This window comes from Leucoraja erinacea, chromosome 4 (assembly GCF_028641065.1).
Source record: "Leucoraja erinacea ecotype New England chromosome 4, Leri_hhj_1, whole genome shotgun sequence".
In the NCBI taxonomy this organism is placed as follows: Eukaryota; Metazoa; Chordata; class Chondrichthyes; order Rajiformes; family Rajidae; genus Leucoraja; species Leucoraja erinaceus.
Window position 1 is genome coordinate 78,591,982 of NC_073380.1, and position 20,877 is coordinate 78,612,858.

Below are 20,877 nucleotides of genomic sequence, written 5' to 3' on the forward strand. Positions count from 1 at the left end.
AGAAGGGATTAACGGGTCCCTTTCAGAATGGCAAGCAGTGACTAGTGGGATACCGCAAGGCGTGGTGCTGGGACCGCAGCTACTTACAATATACATCAATGATTTGGATGAAGGGATTCAAAGTAACATTAGCAAATTTACAGGTGACACAAAGCTGGGTGGCCGTGTGAACTGTGAGGAGGATGCTATGAGAATGCAGGGCGACTTGGACGGGTTGGGTGAGTGGGCAGATGCATGCCAGATGCAGTTTAATGTGGATAAATGTGAGGCTATCCACTTTGGTAGCAAAAACAGGAAGGCAGATTACTATCTAAATGGCGTCGTTGGGAAAAGGGGAATCCCCTCGATGGAAGGAAGGTCAGAGCCGATGATGGACTGGGCAGTGTTTACTACTTTTTGTAGTCTTTTCCTCTCCAGGGCACTCAAATTACCGAACCAAGCCACAATGCAACCGGTCAGTATGCTCTCGACTCTGCACCTGTAGAAGTTAGAGAGAGTCTTCCTTGACAATCCGACTCTCCGTAATCTTCTCAGGAAGTAGAGGCGCTGATGAGCTTTTTTGATAATTGCGTTAGTGTTCTCGGACCAGGAAAGATCTTCAGAGATGTGCACGACCAGGAATTTGAAGTTCCTTTCAACCATCGACCCGTTGATATAAATGGGGCTGTGGGTCCCCCTCCTACTCCTTCCAAAGTCCACAATCAGTTCCTTGGTTATGCTGGTGTTGAGGTCCAGGTTATTGCGCTGGCACCATATGGACACGATCTCTCTTCTACATTCTGACTCATCCCCATCAGTGATACGCCCCACAATAGTGGTGTCGTCAGCGAACTTGATGATGGAGTTCGCACTGTGGTTCGCTACGCAGTTATGGGTATAGAGTGAGTACAGCAGGGGGCTGAGCACGCAGCCTTGAGGTGCTGATTGTTATCGAGGCTGACACATTTCCACCAATACGAACAGACTGTGGTCCGTGGATGAGGAAGTCGAAGATCCAGTTGCAGAGGGAAGCGCAGAGACCCAGTTCTGCGAGTTCGGTAACCAGTTTGGAGGGGATGATTGTGTTAAATGCCGAGCTGTAATCAATGAATAACAGCCTGACATATGAGTTTTTGTTGTTCTAGTGGTCCAGTGCGGAGTGGAGGGCCAGCAAGATCGCATCCACCGTTGATCTGTTGTGGCGGTACGCGAACGGCAGTGGGTCCAGGTTTTTGTCAAGGTAGGAGTTGATTTGCTCCATGATCAACCTCTCAAAGCACTTCATCACCACTGGCATTAGTGCCACTGGTCGAGAGTCATTGAGGCACGTCACCTTACTCTTCTTGGGCACCAGTATGATTGATGCCCTTTTAAAGCAGGTGGGGACCTCAGACCTCAGAAGTGAGAGGTTGAAAATGTCTGCAAAAACTCCCGCCAGTTGGTCCGCATAGGTTTTTAGAACATGACCGGATATACCATCAGGACCAGGTGCTTTTCGGGGGTTCACCGTTTAAAAATAAGGAGTAAGCCATTTAGAACAGAGACGAGGAAACATTTTTTCTCACAGAGAGTGGCGAGTCTGTGGAATTCTCTGCCTCAGAGGGCGGTGGAGGCAGGTTCTCTGGATGCTTTCAAGAGGGAGCTAGATAGGGCTCTTAAAAATAGTGGAGTCAGGGGATATGGGGAGAAGGCAGGAACAGGGTACTGATTGGGGATGATCAGCCATGATCACATTGAATGACGGTGCTGGCTCGAAGGGACAAATGGCCTACTCCAGCACCTATTGTCTATTGACATCACAAACCTGCCACAAAATCTCAGCACCTCAAAATTCATCAAAACAAGTACTTGAGAAACATCAACCGCCTCAACTTCTCCACTCCCCTTTCTCACTCTAACCTCTCCCCCCCCCTGAATGTACAGCCCTCCACTCACTCTGCAACTACCCAGACTGGGTGATCAAACCTGCCAACAAGAGAGGTGCCGTGGTAGTTTGGCGCGCTGATCTCTACAAGGCTGAGGCCACGCGCCAACTCTCAGACACCTCCTCCTACTTATCTTTGGACCATGACCCCACATACGAGCACCAGGACTATCACTGGCTTCATCACTTCTGGCTCCCTGCCCTCTCAAGCCTCCAACCTCATCGTTCCCCAGCCCTTTTACCTTCTCCCCAAAATCCACAAACCTGACTGTCCTGGCAGACCCATTGTTTCTGCCTGTCCGTGCCTCACTAAACTTATTTCCACATACCTCGACGCCGTCCTATTCCCCCTGGTTAAATACCTCCCTACCTATGTTCAAGACATCTCACATACTCTTTGTGTCATCCAGGGCTTCCGTTTTCCAGGCCCCCATTCCCTCACCTTCATCATGGATGTCCAGTCACTCAACACCTCCATCCCCCGCCAGGAGGGTCTCAAAGCCCTCTGTTCTTCCTCGACTGCAGAACCAACCCAGTCTACTGATACTCTCCTCTGCCTAGTGGAGCTGGACTTACCCGTAACAACTTTGTTTGACTCCTCCCATTTCCTCCAAATCCAAGGCGTAGCTATGGGCACGCGCATGGGCCCCAGCTATGCCTGCCTCTTTGTAGGGTACGGCGAACAATCCTTGTTCGAGGCGTTCTGTGGCCCTATCCCCGAACTCTATCTCCGCTACATCGGCGACTGCATTGGTGCTACCTCCTGCACCCATACAGAACTCAGACTTCATCCATTTCACCACTAACTTCCATCCGGCACTCAAATACACCTGGACCATTTCCGACATCTCCCTACTGTTTCTAGACCTCACTATCTCCATCGCAGGTGACAGACTACTGACTGACATTTATCTGGACTACACTTCTTCCCACCCTGCTTCCTGTAATGACTCCATCCCCTACTCCCAATTCCACCGTCTACGCCGCATCTGCACCCAGGATGAGGTGTTCCAAACCAGGGCGTTGGAGATGTCCTCATTCTTCAGGGAACAGGGGTTTTCCTCTACTGTAGACGAGGCTCTCACCAGGGTCTCTTCTATGCTCCGTAACTCTGCTCTCACTCCCCATCCCCCCCCCACTCGTAACAAGGGCAGAGTCACCCTTGCCCTCATCTTCCACCCTACCAGCCGTCACATACAACAAATAATCCTCCGACATTTTTGCCACCTCCAACGGGATCCCACCACTGGCCACATCTTCCCATCTCTGCCCCTTTCGGCTTTCCGAAGATACCGCACCCTCCGTAAATCCATGGCCATTTTGTCCCTTCCCACCCAAACCACCCCCTCTCCTGGCACTTTCCCTTGCAACTGCAGGAAATGCTACACCTGTCACTTTACCTCCCCCCTTGACTCCATCCAAGGACCCAAGCAGTCTTTCCAGGTGCGGCAGAGGTTCACCTGCACCTCCTCCAACCTCGTCTATTGCATCCGCTGCTCTAGATGTCAGCTGCTCTACAACGGTTAGACCAAGCGTAGGCTTGGCGATCGCTTCACCCAACACCTCATTTCCTCCGCTCAGTTCGCAATAATCAACCTGATCGAACCCGACCTTTCTGTCCTGGGCCTCCTCCATGGCCAGAATAAGGCCCACCGTAAATTGGAGGAGCAGCACCTCATATTTCACTTGGGTAGTTTACACCCCAACGGTATGAACATTGGCTTCTCCAATTTTAGGTAGTCCCTGCTTTCTCCTTCTTTCCCCTCCCCTTCCCAGATCTCCCACAACCCACTGTCTCCGCCTCTTCCTTTCTCCCCCCCCCCCCCCCCCCCCGCATCAGTCTGAAGAAGGGTCTCGAGCTGAAAGGTCGCCTATTTCCTTCGCTCCATGGATGCTGCCTCACCCGCTGAGTGGAGATTTACAGATTCTAGATTAATAAAGGTGTTAGAAAAGCTCTGAACTAATATGCCATGGTTGTCTCCGACTTCATAAGGAAATGTTCTTGTTCATACATTCTAGGAGCTGAATTAGGCCATTCAGCCCATCAAGTCCACCCTGCCATTCAATCATAGCTGCTCTATCTTTCCCTCTCAACCCCGTTCTCCCACCTTTGCCCCATAGCCCCCGACACCGTTACTTATCAAATGTGTGGAGAAATGTATTCTCACCAGACCAGCCGAGTGTTACCTCACCAGAAGACTTGGATGAATTATGTCATTAATCTGTTGAAAGTAAGCATTCAGGTACAGTAGGCAGTGAAGAATGTAAATGGCCTTCATAGCGAGAGGATTTGAGTATAGGGGCAAGGAGGTCCTACTGCAGTTGTACAGGTCCCCGGTGAGACCGTATCAGGTGTATTGTGTGCAATTTTGGTCTCCTAATTTGAGGAAGGACATTCTTGCTATTCAGGGAGAGCAGCATAGGTTCACCAGGTTAATTCCTGGGATGGCAGGACTGACATATGATGAAACAATAGACAGACTGGGCATATTCACTGGAATTTAGAAGGATGAAAGGGGATCTTATAGAAACATATAAAATTCTTAAGGGATTGGACAGGCTAGATGCAGGAAAAAATGTTCTCTATGTTGGGAGAGTCCAGAACCGGGGCTCACAGTTTAAGAATAAGGAGTAGGCCATTTAGTACTGAGATGAGGAAAAACGTTTTCAGTCAAAGAGTTGTGAATCTGTGGAATTCTCTGCCACAGAAGGCAGTGAAGGCCAATTAAACATAGAAAATAGGTACAGGAGAGGAAGCCAATTGGTCCTTCGAGCCAGCTGATCATCCACAATCAGTAACCCGTGCCTGCCTTCTCTCCATATCCCTTGATTCCGCTAGCCCCTAGAGCTCTATCCAACTCTCTTTTAAATTCATCCAGTGAATTGGCCTCTACTACCCTCTGTGGCAGAGAAATCCACAAATTCACAACTCTCTGGGTGTAAACGTTTTTCTCATCTCAGTTTTAAATGGCCTCCCCTTTATTCTTAGACTGTGACCCCTGGTTCTGGACTCCCCCAATATTGGGAACATTTTGCCTGCATCTAGCTTGTCCAGTCCTTTTATAAGTTTATATGACTGGATGTAGTAAAGAGAGTGTTAGATGTAGCTCTTAGGGCTAATGGAATCACGGGATATGGGGAAAATCAGATTCTGGATGATCAGCCATGATCATACTGGCTTGAAGGGCCGAATGTCCTACTCCTGGACCTACTTTCAAGGTGACATTTCTCAAGTTTCTGAACAACACTTCCTCCTTGGTAACCATCAACATAGAAGCACCTCATGATTGTGAGCTCAATCCTCTGCTGAGCTCTCTCTATCATCATGACTCTGCAGCCAAACACAGCTCCATTGCACTTTAAATTCACCACCGATACAATTATTGAGCACATAACAGGTTCCAATAGACCAGAATACAGGAGGGAGATTGACAATCTTATTGAATGGTGGCAGAACAACAATCTTACTTTCGATGTTTGCAAGACCAAGGAGCTGATTGTTGACTACAGGAAGGGAAAATCAGACCTGATTTTCCACAAATAAATATCCACAAACCTGTCTTCATTGACAGGAAGACAGTGAAGCGTGTCAACAGATTCAAGTTCCTCAGCACTTTTATCTCTGAATACTTGTCCTGGGTCCAGCACAACAAATAAAGCTCATCAACACCTCTACTTCCTTAGAAGATTGGGGAAATTGGGTATGTTGAGGAACACTATTTACTTCTATGGGGGTATGATATAGAGTATACTAATTAGTTACATCACGTCTTGATTTGGCATCTTGAATAGTCGGGAACAAAGTGCCTACATTCCATCACAGGTTACTGACGGATCCCACCATCGAAGGGATCTATAGGAGGAGCTGCCTGAAAAAGGCAACCAATATCACCAAAGACCCACACCACCCTGGTTACGCTCTCATTTTGCTATTACTATTGGAATGGTGCTACAGGAACCTGAATCCCAGACTGAAAACCAAGAACAGCTTATTCCCAACAACACTAATCCTACTACAGCATCTATGATCTTCCATGGACGGTGTCTTTAGTTGCATTACGAACTTAAATTTTGCACTGTTATTTTAATTATCTAGTATTACGGCTATCAATTTATTGTATTATATATTCATCTGTGGATTATTGTGTTAACAGGCCTGTAAAGCTGCAACATGTAAGAATTTCATTGCTCTGTATGTGGTTCATATAACATTTAAACAATCTTGACATGTTTATTCAAGGGAGAGCCACCTCCCTTGCAGATTTATTTTAACTTCTGCGGAAAACCTTTCATCACCATGGCACCTACACTTGTTGCCTCCCCCACAGATAAATATCACACAAGCTTGTATATTAGTGAAAAGTATGAACCAGCCACGATTGCCTTGAACTTATTGGAACTTTCCAAAGATTCATCACTTCCTTCATGTTCTTTTAAGTCTTATCACAAAGATCTCATATTTTTCTAGGTTAATTTCAGGGACATAAACCATCGATGCTCAAGTTGTAATACATGCTTAACCGTCCTTTTCATTCTCTATAAATTTATCATCTCTGCACTTGGTGAGTGTAATACTCGGCTACATCCAAACCATCCATCTTCGATACAGTACTGAAGTAATATAGATCAAAAATTGAGATTTCCCCAAATGTATCCTGGAGGGATTTATTTCCATAGCTGGTTTCTAACATGATTTGTGTACTGTGGAAAGTTTGAAGGACCAACTATGTCAATAAGAGCCCAATAAATCAAGGGTCTGCTGACTGGAATCTCAAGGCATACGAGTCAATCAGGTGCAACTACCAATTTAATGGACAGGGATTTTAATGGCATGGTTACACGTGTGATTTCAATTGCCATTTATAACTTATGAGACTAAAAGGTAGACAGGAAGGTCTTACAATGTTCATGCAGGATCTAATATACCCGGTAATTGAAAACTGATGCTCATGTATAATTAATAGTTCCTATTATAGGTGAACCCTGCATTACAGACATTCAGTAATTGAAGTACAGCCCAGCAGAATTCATTAATCTCTACTCAAACGTTTGAGTTATGAATAAAATGTGCTCGCACTGTATTTACATTGGGGTGGGAGGGAGTAAATGAATACCTAATTTTTCTTCACCACCCCACCAATAATGACTACAGCTATCTATGCAATAACATTAAGGACTGTTTATTACAATGAAAAAAGTTCTGTAAATCAAGGAGTTTCCTTAAATTGTGAATTGTAAATTGAGTACATGTAGTAATACGGCGAATGTTACTACTTTTAGAAGTCACACTGAACCAGTCACTGTTAATCAAATCCCAGTGAAATTTGCTTTTCAGTCATAGCAACAAATCTGGCTGTAACAATTTGAATTTAGACTGAATGATGGGAGGCAAGGGAAGTGACCAAGCCTGCTTCTCATAGTTGATGGAGATGCTCAGATTCGCTGAAAATTGTGGATAATGATTCAGAATGTGGTTATTTTTTTTAAAGCTGACTGGGCTTGTACTCTTGATAAATCAGCATTTAGAATCTTGGTTGATATATTCTTAATTTATCCCTACCACCCATCTGCCCCATTCTCCACAACCCTGAAGCCACATGCACTTCTACCACCCAACTCTCCATCATGCATGCAGATGCTATGTTCACTATAATGGGGAGAAAGTTTAACATTTGCACATCTAAGTAAATTTTAATGAGATACAAATTACAATGCAAACTTGCTTTAGTTTAATTTAGAGATGCAGCATTGAAACGGTCCCATCAGCCCACTGAGTCCACACTGACCATCAATCACCCATTCACACCAGTTCTCTGTTATCTCTTTTTCGCATCCCCTCCCTACACACTAGGGGTAACTTACAGAGGCTAATAAACCTACAAACTCACACGTCTTTGGGATGTGGGGTGAAACTGGAGGAAACTCACGTGGTCACAAAGAAAACGTGCAAACTCCACACAGACAGCACTCAAGATCAGGATTGAAGCCTGGTCTCTGTTGATGTTAGGCAGCAGCTCTACCAGCTGTGCCACCCTTTATACACTAACTACATTATATAAATGTCTCCATATCCAAACTACTTGATAACGAGATAATTAAGTATTCCTGTTGGAAACTATAAAACATGTCTTTAGAATTTTAACTCCTTACGATTCTAGCTTTTAAGAATTGAGACGAGTGAATTTCAATGGCCAAAGGTAGATTTTTGACACATAACCTCTGATGAGTAAATGGTCGATACTTGTTGCGTGGTGCATTAAATAGCAATTGAGCATAGTTCTGAAGGAATGTTCAGATCTGTATGGATACCCCACAAATTTAGCAGCATAAATGAAAGCTGTTGACAAACGGCAACACAAATACTTTATTAGCGTTAAAAGTTAATAGTTAAAGTTAAAAATTAAAAGTTCCACCTTTACACTGTTTTCAATGTTCTGTATAAAATGTAATTCGCATCAAATCAATTTTTGTATAATCCCTCAACCAAAATGAATGGCTATGTGATGCTGGTGCGTAACATGATAATTAAATGTTAATTAGATCATCATAGTCTGAAGAACATCTAAATAATATAATGTAATTTACATAAAATTCCCAAAGAACGAGAAGTTGAAATATTACAAAGCTTTCTTCCATTCAACTAGCTTGTCAAATATAAGCAGTATGGCATACCAGACAATTTAGTCAGTTGGAAATCTCTTGGGATCTAACTGGCCCATTGACAGTGTCAGTGCCTTTCCCTGTTTTATATTAAGCAAAGATAGACTTTAGACTTTACTTTGGAGATGCAGTGTGGAAACAGGCCCTTCGGCCCAGAGTCTGCGCTGATAGATGTACCCCACACACTATCATGATCCTATACACTAGGGACAATGAACAATTGTACCAAAGTCAATTAACCAACAAACCTGTACATCTTTGGAGTGTGTGAGGAAACTGGAGCACCCAGAGAAAACCCATGCATTCATAGGGTGACGTACAAACTCCATATAGACAGCACCGAAGTCAGGATCGAACCTGGGTCTCTGGCACTGCAAGGCTGCATCTCTACGTCTGCACCACTGTGCCGCCCCACAGAAGATATTATTAGCTAAATAATTAGTTAATTTGTCGATTTCCAAGTAACAAATATTTTTTCCCCCATTATATAAGGTTTCCATATACATGGTTAAATCTGCTGTTTGAAAGGCAAGTAAACATTTTAATTGTGGACATAATCAGTTCCACATAATCAGTACAAGATTTGAGTAATTTGTAAACGTGCTTAAAAACTTAAATCTTTTAGTACTGATTCAGAAAACATTTTTAAACTTATTATAGGAACAGGTTGACATTTATTATTAGACTAAATGTCATACTCACTTCTAATGTGGTCAACACTATCCTCTCGACTGAAGAAAAATAAGCATCCCATAGGAACTGTGTCTGCTGCCTAAGTGCTAAGATTTTGTTCTGATTAATAGATCTTACAGTAGAAGGAATCTGTAGGACAAAGAAATGTACAATAAGCAATAGTACATAATATACACAAAATAAATCTCCTAATTGATGAATATATCACATGTTTAATTGAGAAAATATGACAATTTATTTTTCTGTGTGACAATGAATTTGCGAGGCACTCGTGTGAGAGTACACATGAAACAAACTTGCAACCAATAAGGTCAACAGTATAGCTGTTTTTTCGCAGTGAGGAATTTCTTTGATCCACTCGAGCTACTTCCCTCTCCGGCCCAGAGCGCCGCGGTAGCGGTGAGTTCCTGGCATGATCCCCCCCCCCCCCCCCCCCCCTCTCAACACTCCTGCCCCTGCCCCCCCCACAACTTTACCCCTGGCGGCCCCAGCCAATTGAGCAGCCCAGGCCAGAATCCCCACGCTGCGAAAGGAACTCTTCCCCCCCCCCCCCCCCCCATCCCAAGCTGCGCTGTCCTCTTACAGCCGCTTCCAACTACCAAAATACATGATTCCACACTGTAAGAACATCGTTCTTGATGTTGTTGTACTTAGGGATAGCCAAGTCTATCTTTCTTGGATAACAACCTAACCTTCGCCACCACGACGCAGGTAAATGTTTGTGTCTTATTTTTGGGTTAAAAAAAAAAAAAATAGCGTCTTCATTTGCTGGGAAATACTGTAGTTAACCCAAAACCATAACACTAATTTATTTTAAAATATATTACTCTGTGCAATTTTATAAAATTCCAATTTGCATTGCAACAGAAAAGGCTCTGATGATGGATCAGAGGGTAGATCCCCTTGTAAAGATAATTGGAAATTCAAGCAAGCTGCTGTTCAATCATTGAATTTCAGAAACAGGAAACTGACAAAGTAACTTTTCAGCAAACCTAAGCCTTCTGCGCTCAATTACCAACATATCTGGCAAGCCTAGCAACAAAATGCAGGCTATTAAGAATCATTCTTGATGGCTTGACTACTATGTAATAATGAATATATAATTATCTGGAATGTTAAGTTGTTTAATATTTTAATCACTGGTCTTATTAAAAAGTATGCCATCGATCTCAAAAGCCTGTAATTGGCCTCCTGCAGTAATATGCTGCTATGTGAACGTTAAAATGCAATTCCAAACACAATGGAAAATGAAAGGAAATAATAATCTCAGCTGGAGAATTCATCACACGTACTACAATGCACTATGGAAATATGTGTGCAACTTTTACAGAACATAATTACTGGGAAAGAATAAACTTGGGAAAATCAATTTTCCTAATAATGACGTACACTGTAAATTCCAGAGACAATTACAATGTCCACACTTCAATGCATTAAATATTTTTTGAAATGCATGGTTAAATTTAAACAATCTTTAACCAAACTTCATGACATTTGTTTTCTAAAGTCTAATGTTAATGCAGTCCTAAACAGTAATTAAACATGCTAAACTCAAGTGATGCAAGTGTAATGGGGAAAAACTGTCTTCCAAATATAGCAGTATCTAATGACACCATTAACATCGGACCATGTAACATAAATACAGGTACCGTGAGTCATTAACGTATCTTAGTTACAGAATTAAATCAATGCATCATCAGGATTAGCCCCAAGAATTGGAAATTTCTCCAAATACATTTTCATAATCAAAATTCTTATTTATATCATCAATGTACCAGAGTTTAATACATTTTTAGCTTTGTCAAGAGTGAAGAGAGTTTGTCGCCATATTTACCAAAACTTAACAATGAAATTCATACTTGTAGAAGGAATTGGGTGACGTTCTGCGTTGAGACCCTTCTTCAGATTTCTTCAGGGTGCCTTATAAAGCCTCAGCATTACATCTCTGTTTTTATATTTTAGCCCTCGCGAAATTAAAGCTAGCATTGCATTCGCCTTCCTTTTTGGGAATCCTGTACCAGCACTACGAAGTCCCTTTGCACCTCCGATTTCTGAATTCTCACCCCATTTAGAAAATAGTCTAAGCCTTTATTCCAACTACCCAAATGCATGACTCCACACTGCAAAAAGATGCACAGAGACCCAGATCACTGAGGTTGGAAACCAGTTTGGAGGGAGATGGTGTTGAGTGCCAAATTGTGCATAATCCATGAACAGCCTGATGTGTTTTTATTGTTTAAGTGGTCCAGTGCATAGTGGAGAACCAGCAAAATCACATCCTCCATTGATCTATTGTAGCAGTAAGCAAATTATAATATGTCCAGGTTCTTGCATCATAACCAACCTTGAAAGCACTTCATCACCACGGATGTAACGCCACTGAATGATAGTCACTGAGGCATGTCACATTCTTCTTGGGCAATGGTTCTATTGATGCTCTTTTAAAGCAGGGGGAACCTCAGAATCTGCATTGGTGGTACAGTGGTTTAGCAGTTGAGGTGCTACCTCATAGTGACAGATACCCGAGTCCGATCCTGACCTCGGGTGCTGTCTGTGCAGTTTGTACATTCTCCCTGTGACTACGTGGGGTTTCTCCTGGTGCTCTGCTTTCCTCCCACATTACAAAGATGTGCAGGGGTGTAGATTTGTTGGCTTCTGTAAATTCCCTATCATAAATTGATGATCAGTGTGGACTCGGTGGGCCGAATGGCCCGTTTCCACTCTGTATCTTTAAACTACGATAATGAGATATACCATAGATAAATATAATTATGACATTTCAAGTACAATAGATAGAGCCAAGGGAAAGATACAGGGGGCAGAATACATTCTTCACCATTATAGTGCATCAGTTCTATGGACAAAGCCGAATGTCTGTACTGCGGTGGAGGTGAATTGGACCGTTTTCTAGCATATGAGGACTTCAGAAGTTGAATAACAGGGGGAAGAACCAAATCCCGAGTGGTGGTATGCACTTTCATGTCTCTATCTTCTACAGGACAGTAGGAGGAGGAATACCAGTGTGAATTTCCTTAAGGGGCTGTCCCACTGTGGCAACCTAATTGGCGAGTTTAGAAGAGTTTGTCCTCGACTCATACTCGCAGCATGGTCGACACAAGGTCCTAGGAGGTCTTTGTAACTCTCCTTCAGGCTTGAGAGTAGTCCCTGCGTACTCGAGGCCTCAGCTAGGTCGCGGCGTATTTTTCAACATGTTGAAAAATGCCCGCGAGTGAAAAAAGGTCGCCATGGGAAAAAAAATGCTTTAGTTGAAGTAGGTCGGCATGTTATTCGTAGGTAATCGAGGGTAGTCGAAGGTAGTCTGCAACATAGTCGAAGGGAGGTCGAAGGAGGTCGTCTTCACTCTCCACTATTCGGTGTCCAATTTTCCCGAAGCTAGTTGAAGCTAGTCTTCGACATAGTTGAAGGAGGTTGAATGAGGTCTTCTACATAGTTGGAGGTCTTCAACATGACATTTCTTCAAACTCTCCTAAACTCTTCTAAACTTGACAATTAGGTCGCCGCAGTGGGACAGCCCCTTTAGTCTCGTCAGGAAGCAGAGGCATCGATATGTCTTCTTGGCTACTGCATCAACGTGGTCTGTCCATGACAGTTTATTGGTAATATTAACCACAAGGAATTTGAAGCTCTCAACCATTCCACTAGTGCACCATTGATGCTGATTGGGGCATGCACTCCACCATGCTTCACGGAGTCGCTAACTAGCTCCATCTTGCTGACATTCAGAGAGAGATTATTGACCTGACACAATGTGACTAAGTTCTCCTTCCTGTACTACGTCTCATCATTCGTTTGTGAATCAGCCCACCACAGTGGTGTCATCTGCAAACTCGTAGATGGAGTTAGAGCTGAATTTGGCCATACAGTCATAAGTCCATAGGTACAATTGTAGGGGACAGAACACATTCTTGTGGGGCACCAGTGTTGAGAATGATTGTAAATGAGCTATTGTCACCTATCCTGACAGATTGTGGTCTGTGGTCAGAAAGTTGAGGATTCTGTGGCAGAGAGAGGTACTGAGTCTAGAAGTTTGAAGATGATGATGAGAGATGATGTTGAGAGGTACGGAGTCCAGAAGTTTGGAGATGTTGGATGGGATTATGGTATTGAAACAGGAATGTAACTTAAACGTCCTTGTCATCTACATGTTCCAGAGGAGAGTTTAGGGTCAGGGAGATGGCGTCTGCTGTGGACCTGTTGCAATTAGACCATAAGACATAGGAGCAGACTTAGGCCTTTGAGCCCATTAAGACTATTCCACCATTTGATCATGGCTGATCTATATTTCTGTCTCAATCCCATTGTTCTGCCTTCTCCCCATAACCTTTGACACCTTTACTGATCAAGATGACAGGTCAGTTGCAATGGCAAGCAAACTGCAGTGGAACAAGGCTGGCTGGAAGCTGGAATTAACGTGAACCTTCACTGGTATCTCAAAGCACTCCATGTGGTGGCTGTCTGAGCCACTGGATGATGGTCATTATAAGCACGCAACCGTACTCATCTTTGGCACCAGAATGACAGTGGACTTTTTTTTGAAGCAGGTGGGGACCTCAGAATGGAGTTGTGAGGAGTTAAAGATAACTATGAATTCTTATGCCATCTGATCCACACAGTTCCAGAGGAATTGATCAGCAACTCCATTCCGACCAGTTGCTTTCCATGCATTTACTCCCAGGAAAGCCAATCTTACATCTGCATCAGGCACACTAGAAACTGGGGGGAGGGGGCTGGTGGCACTCTGTCTGGTGTCAGACTGTCTGAAGAAGGGCCTCGACCCGAAAAATCACTCAATCCTTCTATCCGGAGATGCTACCTGACCCGCTGAGTTACTCCAGCATTTTGTGTCTATCTTTGGTTTAAACCAGCATCTGCAGTTCCTTCCTACAACATCCAAGTATCCTTTTTTTTCTGTCACCACATCGTTCGTATAGTGTGCTGGGTAAAATTGCACATGTGCTTAAGTCTTAATGCAATGATTTACATCAACCAATACAGACAATGGAAATACAAATCAGTAAATGAACAACAAACTGCAGTTTCAGGAAATTCAAAATAAAACCAGAAAATGTTGAAAATTAGGTCAGGCTACATGTACAGCAAGAGAAACAGTATTAATATTTCGTGTCAAAGCATTTTTGGCTTCTTTATTTAAGATAAAAGCAAGGAGATTTTATGGAAATCATCAACAATCTCCCTTTTCCAGCCCATTGAAACAGACTGCAATTTTCCAATAGATTAGGGATGGTGAGAAAGAATTGCAACACCATCGTACCCCCCCAGCCCCACCCTACCTGCAGCAGCAACCTTTCATCTCCAATGACAACAGCTTGATTCCAGTCAATAACTTCTGAAAATGGTAGTTCCCAGCCATTACTTAACATCACTGGAATACATGCAGCCTACAAAATAAATATGAAAACTGTTATTAGTCAAAATGAAAAATGTAGATGTTTCAAATTTAAAAATGATAGAAGAATTAAAATAATATTCTTTAGTAAGGGTGACATGGTTTAGAACGGTGATTTTCTTTACATACTACTTTTGCAATGGTCACTTCCCCCCTCAACCTTTTTTCCACATCTCTCAGCAGAGAAACATTTATGTTAAATTATTAAAATACATTGTTTATTTTAAAATTCTCAGGCTCCAATCACCGCATGCATTTATCGCATACTATTAGATCTTCCCGAGTCATATAACACAGAAACAGAATGTTCTACTCCCTTTGATCACATCAACCACCCACTTGTACTAATCCCATCTATTTTTCACATTGTCACCTCTCCTCAGATGGCGCTGGACCAGTCCCTTAAACTTCAGCAGTTTAGAAAAACTTGCTAGATGGTTTTGCATTAACCAAGCTGCTGGAGGAGTTAAGTTCTACATGTTATTGGTCTGGATATCTGTATGGTTAAGTTACTAACATAACCACTACACTATTTAGAAACAAACACATCACAATGACAATTTGGTAACAGATTAATTAGTCCAACCAGCAATAGCATTTATCATAGAATAGTTTTCTGAATCAGTCAGTAAACTCGTTCGACAGTATTTTTAACAAATTTGTTTATTCACTTATGCAGCCTAATTTAGAATTCTTTCACACTTTCTGAAATGCTAACCACAACCAAGGAGAAAGCATCTGCCCTCTTCATGCAAAGGCACCTCATTTAAAATCTTACAAACAAGCTCATCTAAAGTTATCTTTCAGAAATGTAAACACATTCAACAAATCAATTCTCAATTTCTTATGAACCTGTATGGCACCCTTTCAAAACCACATTCTCCTTTGTAGAACATGCAGTGCAGTCTTATTCACATTATGCATTATCTTATTAGCTCTTGAATTTTATATAGGTCTTCAATTAAAATTAAAAAACCCCAACTATTTAAAAAAATTTACCAACTTTAGCAAGTAGTCTTTAAAATCGTGTTTTACTTCTAACTCAATTGGTCAAGCCCAGTGCTAAACTTACCTCAGAATGTAATTACTTGTGTTATTTTATTTAATGAAAGTGCACAGTAAGACAAACTAACACCCAAAGTTACAGTTAATATATTTAATTAATCAACCTTCACTTTATGATAGACACTGTGTGGAGAGGGTGGCGGATTTCCGCTTCCTGGGAATCCATATTGAGGAGGACCTGACGTGGAACGTGAACACCACTGCGCTGCTGAAAAAGGTCCAGCAGAGACTGCACTTCCTGAGGGTGCTCAGGAAGAATAACATCACTCAGAGGCTGCTGCTGTCCTTTTATCGGTGCTCCATTGAGAGCATACTAACATACTGTGTGTGCGTGTGGTACACCAGCTGCACAGCGGCTCAGAGGAAAGCGCTCCAGAGGGTCATTGACAACGCCCAGAGGATTGTCGGCTGCCCTCTCCTTACCTTGGAGGACATACACAGTTCCCGCTGCACCAAAAAATCCCAGAGTATCATAAAGGACAATTCCCACCCCGGACACTCCCCGTTTGAACTGTTGCTGTCAGGCAGACGGTACAGATCTACAAGGACAAGGACAACAGACTAAAAAACAGTTTTTACCCCACAGCTATAAAAGCACTAAATGTAGCCGCCAAGTAAAAAAGGGGCCAGACATACTAAGGGAATGTGGTACACTGTGAAATCGACAGAAGGATGGAGGGTTGGTTGTTTATGCGTGCTATTTTCGTCATATTTATTTTAGTTGTTTATCTTTTAATATTTTATCTTGTATGTATCGTTAGCTTTTAGAAATGTTTGAATGGTGCACCGACTGGCTGACATTTTTAAATTTCGTTGTACATGGTTCATGTTACAATGACAATAAAGAAACTATTCTATTCTATTCTATTTTTTGAAAAAATAATTTATTTCCAAGACTCAATGATAAAAGAGAAAAAAAAAAAATCTGACACAATATAAAAATGAGAACATTTTTATTAATTTGGTAACAGCTGATGTGGTACAAAAAGCCACCAAAACAAGTCAGTAATATAAATTCCATACTCAATTTAAAATTGTACCTTACACATTCTGATCCTAAATTGCACACAATTATAAAACCTGCTATTATTGTTGCTATTAGCATCTCATTATTTTGAATATCCTCAGCTTAAACTATACTTTATTATAAGCCTAAATGAACACTATGATTAAGGAAAAGGAAAAGAGGAAGTAAATATAATTAGTCTCATGCATTATCCAATGGAATTTTGTATCAGCCTTCTGCTTTGAAACGCATACCCAGGAAAAATATTTGGGTTCCTGCTTCACAAAATATAAATTTCTGCAGTGACATAGGACATCCTACTTTCAAACTGCAGACTTAGCATAATTTGCTGAGTATGCTTTTCATTGTTATCATTTATTGCACTCATTGTTCTGAAAATATTTATCAATTAGTTTAAGAAAAACATTGCAACTTCTCACGTAGACTTGATTTTAAAGTTTAATTCCTTGTTTAATGGGTTTATTCTGCAGAATTAAGACCTATTGACACTAAACGCAACAATAAAGCGGTTTAACAGTTTTAGATCAGTGACAAATATAGATGTAGGTGTAAGAAGTAAAGACTGATTCTTTGAATATCTGTGTTCTGATAGACCCGTGTCTATCATTTCACACAAAATCTGAGACTTGTACCTGAAAAAATATTTAATTCTATTACTTGGTACCAAACACCTTGAGACGGCATGGTGGCGCAGCGTTAGAGTTGCTGCCTTACAGTACCAGAGAACCGAGTTCAATCCCAACTACGGGTGCTGTCTGTATGGAGTTTGTACATTCTCCCGTGACCGTGTGGGTTTTCTCTGAGATCTTCGGTTTCCTCTCACGCTCCAAAGACGTGCAGGTTTGGCATGGTAGAAATGTAAATTATCCCTTGTGTGTGTAGGTAATGTTAATGTGCGGGGATCACTGGTCGGCGCCAACACGGTGGGCCAAAGGGTCAAATCCCGCGCTGTATCTCCAAAACTAAAACATATAACAATGCCATTGTTCTTTCCATTTATTAGATATAGAAAGAGATATAGAAAGAGGTGATTAGATAGACAGGAGATAGGAGTGCTGGATGAGAAAATAGATGAGGTTTAAAATTGTGTAAAAGTTAGTTGCATTTGGGCTGTATTTGCCTGTAATATTAATTTTTATGTCAGGCAGAATTCCCATTTAATTTAAAGAAATATTAACCAAATATTTTTTTTGCCTTACAAGAGAAAGGACATCTCCTAGAAATAGTGGAGGACTACAACTCCGAAATAAATGAGCTTGAACCACTTAACGTTAGCAAAAACTAATACTTGCACAATTAATGAGACTCAAAGCCAACGGATACCAAGGAACTGATGTTCCACATCCTAAAATTTGAAGTAGAGTCTCATTAAGGAGATGGTGGATGCATTAGATGTCAAGGCTTTGAGTTTCATTGATGGAGATAGTGGGCACATTCAATGTCATCTTTCAAAACATCAGATTGTAGAATGTTTTCTGCAGGTTCCAAGGGAGAAAATATAATATTTAAGAATTAAATATTTAAGAAAGGAGGCACAGAGAGAAATCAAAGATTATAAACTAGCTATCCTAGCTTAAGGAGCAGGGAAATGAGGCAAGGAGTTTTTACTACACAAGATAGGATCGACAGTCAAAACAGATTTCTGAAAGGGAAATCAAGTCTGACAAATCTTTAGTACTTTTTGTAAGAATAGATATAGGTAAGCCAAATGATGTGGTATATTTGGAGTGTCAGAAGGCTTTCAAAAAGATGCCACACAGGAAATTATTAAACAAAGTTAAGAGTGTTATAATGGCTTGGATTGCAATTTAGTTAATGAACAGAAATAGACAGCATGAAGCAAGTCATTTTCAGGTTGTTGATTTTGATCAGCAATCAGCAAACAAGTCTTCACAATCCATATCAATGATTTGGAGGAGGGGATCAAGTGCAATACATCCAAGTTTGTTGTTGATTCAAAGACAGGTAGGTGATTGTGAAATTGGAGACGTGGGCTTCAGGGGAATTTGGAAAGATTAGATGAATAGGCGAAATGGAATAAAATGTGGGAAAAATGTGAGATCATCTACTTTGACATAAAAATAAATCGTGGAGTACATGTTAAAATGGTGAGATCGAGGAGTATCCAATTAGACTTTGCATATAAATCGTCTAATATGCAGGTTAAGTAATTAAGAAGGGCTTTTTGCAAGAGGATTTGAATAGGAAAAAGTAATTAAGAAGGGCTTTTTGCAAGAGGATTTGAATAGGATTTGGAATTCACTCATTAAGTGCGTTACGGGTGCTCAGTTGTTGAATCTATGCATCAGCCTGGCCACACTCCCTTCGCACTGCTACGATTGGCAAAGTGGTACTGGAGCCTGAAAACTTACTTCCAAATTCAAGAACAGCTACATCCCATCAACCATAAGGTTTTTGAACTGCCTTGCACTATCATAACCATAACTGTACCCTAGACCCGAACTACTACAAACTTTGCACTACTATGTCCGCTTAACGTCCTTCAAATTTTGTACTGCCATGGTCTGGTTTACTTAAACATAAAAATGTATTGTATATTTGTTTTGGTTGCGTCTAATGTGCCTGTAAAGCTGCAGCAAGTAAGATTTTTTTTTTAAAGTCTGATGGATATCTGGAGCATATGACAAAATAAACACGATCTCCTAAATTAATACCTAGACACGTCAATTTGCATTATGGCAAATGTTTATTTTTTTTAGCCTGTGGTTTATGAGTAATGTAAAGTTGGAGGCCACATAGAATGCTTAAATCCATGCAGCTATTTGTCTAATTACTTTACGTAAACATTAGGTGCGTTAAGTGTTGAATCAATCCGTTAGTGACAAAACATTACCAGCAACTTTCCTTTTGCTCCAAAATATGTTGGCAATAATCTAGAGAATAAGAAACTGGGATGAGAATACAAAGAACACCAAGATTCCAGAGCTTCTTGTGTTTAATGAAATTCAAAAGATTACATGTTTGAAACCTATATTATAAAAAATACTGGAGATTCTCTGCAGATCAGCGCCTCTGTGCAAGGAAAAGTAGTGTTAATAATAAGGTCAATGACGTGATCTGAACTACTTAGATTTAATGTCTAGATTGCTGAGAGGAAGGGGCACAATTTAAACATGCGTGAAGTATAATCAATTATATTATTCTTTTCTGTGTACTAAATATGTATGTATCAGCAACTCTACTTGGTAGAAACAACATAAATATATACAAAGTAGATGCTAAGCATGCTCTGAATTTTCAATTTTATTTTTAGAAAGCACAGCAGCATCTGTATTCATTACACCTCAATTACCTGCAAAGCCTCCAGAAATCGGAAAGATCCCAGTCTACGACCCCTGGGAACCAAACAGAAGGTGGAATTGTGCAATAGTTCACGATAATCATACCTAGGAAAGAATAATTAAGAGGTTTATGGAAACTCATCCATTTAAACTCAACTCAAACAAGTTTCAACCTTCTCAAAATTCATTTTTGGGGTGTTACAAGGCCAGGATTAATTACCCATTCCCAGCTTCCCCAAGTATCTTTGCAAGGCAATTCCAGTAAGTAAAGTGTCTGAGACCGATTGAATATCTGAAAGCATATATGGGAATATTTTCCACCAAAAATGATCAAATCAGTTAAGTTTTTAAAGTAACATTATAGCAGCTTCTTATTCACTTACTAGCATCTGTTTATTTCCAGATTTTGTTGACAAAAATGTATTCAAATACAAAAACTGCCATGGTGAAATTTGAAATTCATTTTCTCAAATTACTTCAGGCTCCAGGTCACTAATAATCACAAAACTTTGGATCCTAAACAATGGATCCTTGAATTGGGCAATGTTGGAGCCTCCAGAAATTGGTCAGTGAGCCTACCCAATGAATAATCAAAGAAAACTGACCAGGAAGCTGCCAGTTCAATCTTTGATCTGTGCTAAATTAACAGAGAGCTAAAGGATCAGTAGAGAAGTGATATTTAGTTGGAGAATTAAGTCAGATTTGCCTTTCATTAAGATAAATCAAGGGCACGATCCTCAAACGCATGTTGAAATGCTGCAAATTTCTGTGTTTCTCTCACAACTTTTGGGTCAACTTC

General features: G+C 41.2%; 1 protein-coding gene across 1 annotated transcript in view; it reads right to left on the reverse strand.

Annotated features, from left to right (window-relative positions):
• The window catches only part of LOC129696566 (exostosin-1-like), a 114,868-nt gene that overhangs the window by 32,104 nt on the left and 61,887 nt on the right, over positions 1–20,877 (reverse strand). Inside the window, exons 2-4 of the mRNA XM_055634598.1 lie at positions 20,090–20,183; positions 14,569–14,676; positions 9,266–9,385 (exon numbers count right to left, since the gene is read on the reverse strand). Of these exons, the coding sequence (XP_055490573.1) occupies positions 9,266–9,385; positions 14,569–14,676; positions 20,090–20,183 (322 nt within the window). The remainder of the gene's footprint in view (positions 1–9,265; positions 9,386–14,568; positions 14,677–20,089; positions 20,184–20,877) is intronic.